The sequence below is a fragment of the Chlamydotis macqueenii genome, chromosome 8 (assembly GCF_036417535.1).
Source record: "Chlamydotis macqueenii isolate bChlMac1 chromosome 8, bChlMac1.mat, whole genome shotgun sequence".
Classification (NCBI taxonomy): domain Eukaryota; kingdom Metazoa; phylum Chordata; class Aves; order Otidiformes; family Otididae; genus Chlamydotis; species Chlamydotis macqueenii.
In genome coordinates this window covers 1,978,330-1,987,983 of record NC_141563.1, presented here as the reverse complement: position 1 = coordinate 1,987,983, position 9,654 = coordinate 1,978,330, and the positions used below count along the sequence as shown (strand labels likewise).

The following is a 9,654-nucleotide window of genomic DNA, read 5'->3' as shown; positions in this document are numbered from 1 at the left end:
CAGGTTAAAATTCTTCCATACTATAAAGGCTGATTTGCATAATTGGGAGGGAAATGTTCACAGCACTCTGCAGACACACACACAGTGTGGTTCCCTCCAGGAGCTGGTTTTAGACCCCCTGTCTATCCAGCAGCTGGCCCTGGGATCCCCTCATCCCCCTGTTCCCCCAGGCCCACACAAGCACACACACACAAAAAAGTAAGTATGAAGTCCCACAGGGCACCTCACCTCCCTGGCTCATCAGTCACCCTTGTCAGGAAGATGTCGTCATTTTGCTCCAGAAACCTCCTGGATGGCTTGCGCCTGGCTATATTGCCCCTTAACAAAATACTGGGATAGTTTAGATCTGCTTTTGGGACCAGAGCCTGCAAACATGAGACTTCTTCCAATTCCCTGAAGAAGGCTTCATCTACTTCCTCTTCCTGACCAAGGCATCACCACCAGACATCCACCAACCACAACGTTGCCCATGTTCTGCCCTCTCATGTTGACCACTCAGCTCTCAGCTGACTCATTGTCCCCAGGCAGAACTCCAGGCCCTCCTGCTGCTCTCCCCCATAAAGGGCAACTTCCCCCCTGAGCACAGATCTGTGGCCTTGTGACTTGTAGATCCCCCAGACCCCACAGTTCCTCCCGGAGGAGTTTTGCTCTGCAAAGTACAGCAGGGCTGAGGGCACTGCTGCAGGCACTGAGTGGGAACAGGCAGGGCAGAGAGAAGACGGATGGACATGCTGTCTGTCCTCCCTGTGCACCAAGGCTCTGTCCCTTTGCCTCCCAGGGCTCTCAGGATGGCACCTGCAGTGTAGCAGAGATGCCAGGGATGTCTGCCTTCAGCAAACGCTCCTCAGGTGGGACAGGGGGCAGGAACAAAAGAAACATAACCACCCCCCCACAGCTCTGCTCTGCAGCCGGGTGAGTTGGGAGGGACAATGCTGAAATGTCATTGATTTCCTGAGGGGATTTAAACAGAGATCACTCACTGGAGAGCAAGGAGGTGTTTGGTGACAGCCAACATGGCTTCACCAAGGGCAGATAATTCCTGACCAATTTGGGACCTTCTATGACAGGGTGACAGCATCGGTGGACAAGGGATGAGCCACGGATATCATCTACCTGGCCTTGTGCAAGGCATTTGACGCTGTCCCGCACGACATCCTTCTCCCTAAACTAGAGAGACATGGGTTTGATGGACGGACCACTTGGTGGGTAAGGTGTTGGCTGGATGGCCGCACTCGGAGAGTGGTGGTCAACAGTTCGATGTCCAAGGTGAGACCGGTGACGAATGGCATCACTCGGGGGTCTGTCTTGGGCCCGGCCCTGTTCAGCATTTTTGTCGGCGACATGGACAGTGGGATAGAGTGCACCCTCAGCAAGTTCAACAACAACACCAAGTTGTGTGGTGCTGTTGACATGCAGGAGGGGAGGGATGCCACCCAGAGGGACCTGGACAGGCTGGAGAGGTGGGCCTGTGCCAAGCTCATGAAGTTCAACCAGGCCAAGGGCACGTCCTGCACCTGGGTGGTGGCAATCACAGGCATAAATACAGGCTGGGAGGAGAATGGATTGAGGCTGGCTGTGAGGAGGACTTGGGAGTACTGGTGGACAAGAAGCTCAACATGAGCAGGCAATGTGCCCTTGTGGCCCAGAAGGCCAACCGCATCCTGGGCTGCATCAAGAGAGGCATGGCCAGCAGGTCAAGGGAGGTGATTTTTTTCCCCTGTACTCTGCTCTTTTCAGACCCCACCTGGAGTACTGTGTCCAGTTCTGGAGCCCCCAACACAAGAAGGACATGGACAAGTTGGAGAGGGTCCAGAGGAGGCCACAAAGATGATGAACCTTTGTGGTGCACTGGAGCACCTCTCTCATGAGGACAGGCTGAGAGAGTTGGGGCTGTTCAGACTGGAGAAGAGAAGTTTCCGGGGAGACGTTATAGAGATCTTCCAGTACCTCAAGGGGGCTACAGGAAAGATGGGGAGAGACTTTTCAGCAGGGCCTGTTGTAACAGAATGAGGGGTAATGGTTTCAAAATAGAGGGAGGTAGATTCAGATTGGACTGATGATGGTGGAGCAGTGGAACAGGTTGCCCAGAAAGGTGGTTGGTACCTCATGTCTGGAAATGTTCAAGGCCAGGTTGGGCAGGGCTCTGAGCACCCTGATCTGGTTGAAGATGTCCCTCCTCCTGGCAGGGGGGTTGGACTAGATGACCTTTGAAGGTCCCTTCCAACCCTAACCATTCCATGGTTCTATGATTCTAAATAGAGTTGGTTATAGGAAGCCCTAGAGTTGACACTTGTAAGAGAGTTCAAGGTCATGACAAAAACCTGTTACTTCTTCACAAGGAGAAATGAAAAGAATGTGTGGCCACTGCTGGGTTTAGTAAGAGGAGGAATAGACAGGATTGAGGTACTCTTGGCCTTTGTCTTCTCCAGCAAGGTCTCAGTTCCCTGTGCCTAAAAGGCAGAACCCAGCCAGAACACAGCAGTGGATGGAGATGAAGTCAGAGGTTACTTAGGTAAGATCGACCCTGAAGAGTCCATTGCATCAGATGGGATGAATCTGACGATGTTGAGAAACCAGGATGATGTCATAGCAAGGCTGCTCCGAGACATTTTGTGAGGTCATAATGAGTGGAGAAAGCAAAAAGCCAATCTTGCGTCCATCTTCTAAAAAGACCCAAGGACTGAGCAGGGGAATTACAGGCTGCAGTGACAGAGGCCAGGAGTTGTGTGGCCCGGCAACAGCTCTGTGGGAAAAGGCTGTGGTGGTCCTTCAGTTTCATGAGGCAAAACATGACCCAGCAGAGAAGGTGGCCAACAGCATCCAGGGCTGCATCAGCAGCACCACAGGCAGAAAAAGTGATTATCTCCTTCTGCTCAGTACTTTTTACACTACATCCAAAATATTTCAGGTTTAGACACTGTGCAATGGTGATGAGACCTTGCTGTGAGGAGGAGGTTGGCTTAGAGACCTCCTGAGCTGCCTTGCAGCACGGGTGATGGTGCATTTCCTTCAAGGGGCTTCCCTTGACCATGCTAGGGAAAGCACTCTGGTTCCTCATGACCATGGAAGTGAGCAAACATGACTTTGGCCAGATCATCTTTCTTGTCTTCTGCAAGTCACCGCTGCTCACATGCAGCTTGGCAGTACTTCCAAACCTCCTTGATCATGCCCTTTGCTACATCTGCTGTTCCCTTTTCCCCTCTTTTCCCCCACCAGAGATCTTCCCTTTGATCATCCTTAGCTCCTCCCATACAAACAGCCCTCCTTTGTTTGCTCTTTCCACACTGGTCTTGACTTTGCTTGCTTTGTAGCTCTTTCTGAGGTGGTCAGCGTGGATAATTCTATATTGGAAAGCAATTTCATTGAATGAATACCTTATTTTAGTATTTGTAGTGCCCTGCAACTCAAGCTGTTTTCTTGTGAGAGACACCAAAATCAGGGTGAGCCATCTGCCTGCAAGATTAGCAGCTGTCACAATGGAGCATCAGTCTGGGAGAACCCTGAGAATCTCTGGGATTCGGCCAACAGAAACACCTGAAGTTCACAAGGAGAAGCAACAAGTCCTGCATGGGGGGGAAAGAATAACCTTGTACCTCAGGGCAGGCTAGGACCTGGCTGGCTGAGCAGGGACCCTAAGGAGGAGGGCCTGGGCCCAAGGAGGGATGCCATATGAGCCAGTAGAACATGCTCACCGTAAGTGAGATCAGCTGGGTAGGCAGTTGCCTTAGGAACAATGTGGCCACTCAGAACAGGGGAGTCACCATCCCCTTTGACTCAGCACTGTTGTGGCCATATTTGGACTGGTGGGTTCCTCTGTTGGGTTTCCTGGTCTAGGCAACTTGGGAGGAACTGGAGAGTGCCCAGAAGAGGTCTTTCAAGATGGCATCTCGTGTACATGCTCTTTGTGGGTATGCTGAGGCACCTGGGCTTTTGCCTGCTGAGACAGAGGCTCAGAGCGGCACGATCAGAGGCCTCAGCTCCTTGAATAATGGACTGACAGTGGATGGATTTGTGTGTGTGTGTCTGTCCACCCAGAGGGAGTTTTGACCAGTCCAAGGCTTTGTGTGGCAAGGCACAGCCTGGGATGGTGGAGAGAAATCAGTAGTGTTAGTGAGATACTCAGATGAGAACAAGAAGAAGAGGATTAGGTGTCCACAGGTTTCACGGAAACAGGTGCAGGCATAGGGAAGCAGAGGACAGCCTGTGTTGGAGACTGTTGAGGGAGCTGACAATGCTGAATACCCTCATCAGAGCTGACTTCCTTCTCCCCTTGGCCATGGCTGTTGCCTGTGCCACCTAGGAGAAACTTTATCATGACAGCACCAGGGCCTCATGGCCTACTCTTCCCCACTCCGGAGCAGGGAGGTGTCACAGCCTGTTCTTGCACTTGGCATTGCACATCATCCCCACACTGCCTCAGAAAGAGTCTCAAGAAATGTGAGGGACAGGATCTCCCTTTCCCGTGCCTATGGGTCAGGGCTTGGCCCCCTGGCTTAATATAACACGTCCAGGTTTTCTCAGAATCAGTTCCACTTCTACATCTCCTTTGCCTGTCATCTCTGCCTCCAGGTTTCTGCTCTCACCAGCCCCAGGGTGGCTTTGTCAGTAACGTCCCTCAGTGGGACCCATTAAGGCTCCAAGAAACTTTGGAGTTTGCATCTGACTTTGACTTCTGGAGAGGTTTCCTCAACTTCCTCACAGTGTCTGAGGTTCACGGACTCGGCCCCAAACCCACCAGAGAGGTCATTACAATGCCTTGGGCTGGTCCTCTGCTGCTGAGCTGCTCCAGGCCCCTGGGACGCAGGGAGCTCACGGCAAGGAGGCAGAACGGCAGAGAGACAGCTCTGCCCAGGAGCAGCTGCTCTGCCAAGCGCAGCAGGGCTGAGGGCACTGCTGCAGGCACTGAGTGGGGACAGGCAGGGCAGAGAGAGGTTAAAGGCGGCCTGGGCTGAGAGCTCACTGGAGGAGAAACCTTCACAGCCCTCTGCACGGTAAGTCTCTGGCTGCAGGGCAATGAACAGGAGCTTCCTGGAGGGGTCTCGTCCAGCTGCCGTGGCCCACAGAGATCTTTCTCCAGCGTAGCCGAGGAGGAGGAGATGCTCCAGAGCAGGAATTCCCTGCTGCACTGCCAGAGGGACAGGGCACAACGGCTGCCTTCTCCCAGGGACGGCTGCAGGGTGTGAATGTGTGTGTGCAGCCAGGGGTGCCCAGGGCTGTCCTTCAGAGCAGGGTCCCTGCGCCCCAGGGGCTGTGTGCTGGGGCAGGGACTCTGCCTCTGCCAGGCTCAGCACTCAGCCTGCTCGGGGAGCTCCCCATGGTGTTTGGGGAGAAGCTGTGGGTTGGAGGAGAGACCCCCATCAGGTCAGGGTCCTTCTGCTGCCCAGAGAGTGCTGCATGGCTCAGAGCTTCTCACAGTTCCAGGTCACTCCCAGGACACGGGCAGAGGCAGCTTTTCAAGAAGCACAAGCAGGCAGGGGCTGCCTGGAAGGAAAGGTGCTTTCCAGGGTCTGTGCTCTCGATTTCCTGCTGTGACTGTGAGGGAACAGCAATGCAGCTGTTGGATTTGGACAAGAGAAGGACACTCCTATAGCGTTACACTGACAGATCAGCAGGTCTGAGAGCAACTTGATAAAGCTCCTTCATCATTCCTTTGCCTACAGAAAGCTCAGTCATCTCTTCAGTCTTTTTCTGACCCACTCCTTAGGGCTGGCCAACAGAAAGATGGGCCTGGGCAGGGTTCTGCTGCCAGGAGGTTTCCTGATGACAGGGGTGAGCACACGGTGGGTGGGATGGGTTCTGTGAGTTGTAGCCGCTGCAGCCAGAGCTCCAGCACAGGAGACTCCTGAGTGCCCCTCTGTCCCTCCATGGCCTTGCCGCCCTGGGCAGAAGCACTGGGGCATTTCTCCTTCTTTCTCCACCTGCCCCTGCTGCTCTTGTTTTCGGGCTCTCTGGGGATGGGGGTTCAGCAGCAGCTCAGCCACTGACCCTGCAGGCCTTGCCGTGCAGATGTGTCCATGGGAGCAAGGTGCCCAAGCCCTCTTCTGGCCTGTGGGTCTCTGGGCAAAGCAGGCCAGATGGTGGGGATGAAGCTGGCTCTTTTTGCCAGACACCCCATCTTCAAGGGGTCAGAAAGCTCACAGATCTTTACTGAGGGGAGTTTTACTGGGGAGGGGAGTTTTAAACTGAATTCCTCTGCTCTCAGCAGTATCCACATCTATTTTCAAGGGAACAGCTGGGTGTGATCGTCCTCCAGATTAAAGAGGTGGAAGCCCAGGGCAGCTGGGATCAAGTCTGATGGGCTCACTCTGCACTAGGGGTCTGCCTGTTTGCAGCCCAGCTCTCCCAATGTAGCACTTGTAGCAGAACAGAAAATTCAAGGCTGTCTGCCTTCAAGAAGTAAAACAAACACAACCAACCCTCACAGCTCTGCTCTGCAGCCGGGTGAGTTGGGAGGGACATTGCTGAAATGTCGTTTATTTCATGAGGGGATTTAAACAGAGATCACTGCTGGTTCCTACCTGCCTGTTGGTGCACAGCAGCACTGACTCCTCAGGAGCCCACAGCAGAGTCCTCTGCTCCCCATTGCACCCTCAGCCAGCAGAACCCAGAGCTCAGCCAGGGAGCTGCACGAAGGTCTTTCTGGAAGGACAGAGGCTGGGGAATGATGGTTCCTTGAAAAATGGAGTCAGTTTTGCTTAGTGAACTCAGTCCTGACCCTTCACTATTTTCCCCTGCTTTGACAGACTCCCATGCCCAGAGGAATCCAATGTCCAACAGCAGCTCCATCACTGAGTTTTTCCTCCTGGCATTCGCAGACACACGGGAGCTGCAGCTCTTGCACTTCTGGCTCTTCCTGGGCATCTACCTGGCTGCCCTCCTGGCCAATGGCCTCATCATCACTGCCATAGCCTGCGACCACCGCCTCCACACCCCCATGTACTTCTTCCTCCTCAACCTCTCACTGCTTGACCTGGGGTCCATCTCCACCATTGCTCCCAAATCCATGGCCAATTCCCTCTGGGACACCAGGGCCATCTCCTACTTGGGATGCACCGCACAGGCCTTTTTATTTCTCTTCTTGATCTCAGCTGAGTATTTTCTCCTCACCATCATGGCCTATGACCGCTATGCTGCCATCTGCAGACCCCTGCACTACGGGACCCTCCTGGGCAGCAGAGCTTGTGTCCACATGGCAGCAGCTGCCTGGGGCAGTGGGTTTCTCCATGCTCTGCTGCACACTGCCAATACATTTTCACTGCCACTCTGCCAGGGCAATGCCTTGGACCAGTTCTTCTGTGAAGTTCCCCAGATCCTCAAGCTCTCCTGTTCAGGCACCTACCTCAGGGAAGTTAGGTTTCTTGTGGTCAGTGCCTGTTTTGGTTTTGGCTGTTTTGTGTTCATTGTTGTGTCCTATGTGCAGATCTTCAGGGCTGTGCTGAGGATCCCCTCTGAGCAGGGACGGCACAAAGTCTTTTCCACGTGCCTTCCTCACCTGGCCATGGTCTGCCTGTTTCTCAGCACTGCCATGGTTGCCTACCTGAAGGCCCCCTCCATCTCCTCCCCACCTCTGAACCTGGCAGTGTCATTTCTGTACTCTGTGGTGCCTCCAGCAGTGAACCCCCTCATCTACAGCATGAGGAACCAGGATCTCAAGGATGCCCTGAGGAAACTATATGAATACATCGTCTTCCATCATTAATAAGGACCCACCATCTGCATATAACTCCCAGGAGTGCAGTAAAATCCCAGTCTGTCTTTTGATCTTCTATTTTTTATTTTGTATTTTTTTAAACATGTGATAATATGAATTGTAATAATGTATTATTCATACAGCTTCTTCTTAATCTTGAGACCTCTTTTTTTCTCTCTGGTAAATCCAATGTACAGAAGGAACTGGGCTCATTGCATACGTAAAGCATCTGGAACGTAGTCCTTTGCCCCTACTCTCATCTCTCAGATCTCCTCTGGAGCTTGGGGCCCAGCCCCAGCAGGCAGAAGGCATTCAGCAGGCAAGGGCCCAGCTGTCACATAGCACAGGACAACACCAGTGTTCACGTAGATGTTTGACCACACAGGGTGAGGACACGCTGCAGTGTGGGTGTGGTGCACAGCCCAGTCTTCTGGAAGGCAGCTGAGACAGGCAAGTGCAGGAAAGAGGAGGCTGGTCCGTTCCCTTGGTGGCATGGACAGTCCGAGAAGGTGCCCCAGGGCACCGTTCACCCCCCAGCCCCGTCTGTCAGATGTTTCTAGCACTGGCCACTCACACCAGTTTATGGGTGGTTTTGCTCTGTGGCCATCTCCATCCTCCTGCTGGTCTCGGCACCTGTGCTGGGGGAAGAGCCAGCCCTGCTCAGCCACTCTTCTCACCCAGACCTTGGCCACCCTACAGCAGGGCTGTTTGTGAGCCCTTGCATGGACACGGCTGGGGCTTGGCTGGATCTGGGCACTGGGGGACTACAAAAGAAGGAGGGCTGATGGGGATGGACACTGCGGTATGGCATGGGGACTCTGGTGACAGCAGTTTCCCCACCCCAAACACACCCTGTCCTGTGCAGTGTCTGATGAGGGGGCCGTGGGGGCGTGTGTTGGGCAGTGGGGCTGCGCTGGCTCAGGAACGAGTCACAGATTGGAGCCATAACACAACAGTCAGGAGGTGGAAGCAAGGACAGGCCATGAAGGAGAAATTTGGAAGTGTGACCTCAGCGTACAGGCACGTGTTTAGGAAAGCTGACAATCACCTGGAGCTGATGGGGGCTGCGGGAAAGGTCAAGAGAAAAATGAAGAGCTGCAGTGTCCTGGTTTCGGCAGAGATGGAGTTAATTTTCCTCTCAGTAGCCGGTGTGTTTTGGATTTCTTGTGTGAAGAATGTTGATAAACACCCTGATGATACCAGTTGTTGTGAATGAGACCAAGGACACCGTCCTGCTTTCCAAGTCTCGCTAACATGCAGATGCAGGAAGCTGGGAGAAAGACAGACAGAATAACTGACCCAAACTGGCCAAAGAGAGTATTCCATGCCATAAACGTCATGCTCAGTATAGAAGTGGGGGCTGGCCAGGGCAGGTATCTGCCTTCCTGGCATCCACGTTTCTCCCTCATTTGCTTGCAACGTTCCCTCTACCTTGCTGGCTCCCTTTTGCTGCTTTGCTTGCTGCTGAGTTTCATTTCCGTGATCGCTGCTCAGGAAGGGATGTATGGGTCATTGGGACATCGGGTGGTGAAAAAACGTACATTGTACAATTTTTATATTTTAATATCCTTATATTCTGGTGTTATTGTAGTTTTCCTTTATGATTTTAGTAAACTGTCTTCATCTCAACCCACAAGTTTTACTTCTTCTCAGTTCTCTCCCCCATCCCAGTCGGGGAGAAACTGTGTGGTAATTCAGGCTAGAAATTCACATTCAGCCACTGAGTTTGTAGTAAAGGCTGAGCAAGGAACAGGCTGCTGAGTGATGGGGTGGAGGGGCATAACTGCAGACACAGGCGGGGCTGAGGCACTTGATGCCTTCTTTGCCTCAGGCTCTGTTGATAAGGTCTCCCAGGCCTCTCCTTAGTGACAGGGCTCAAGGAGGAGGAGAGGGTGTATTGGCAGGAACCTGGGCAGATCCCACAAGGACAAGGGCCAGTTCCTGTCCCTGCAGGGCACTCACCC

General features: G+C 53.2%; 1 protein-coding gene across 1 annotated transcript; it reads left to right on the top strand.

Moving 5' to 3' along the window:
* Positions 1-6,766: 6,766 nt before the first annotated feature.
* LOC147599814 (olfactory receptor 14J1-like) lies at positions 6,767-7,699 on the top strand. Its single transcript, XM_086753492.1, has one exon. The coding sequence runs from the start codon at positions 6,767-6,769 to the stop codon at positions 7,697-7,699; it is 933 nt and encodes a 310-aa protein (XP_086609618.1).
* Positions 7,700-9,654: the final 1,955 nt, after the last annotated feature.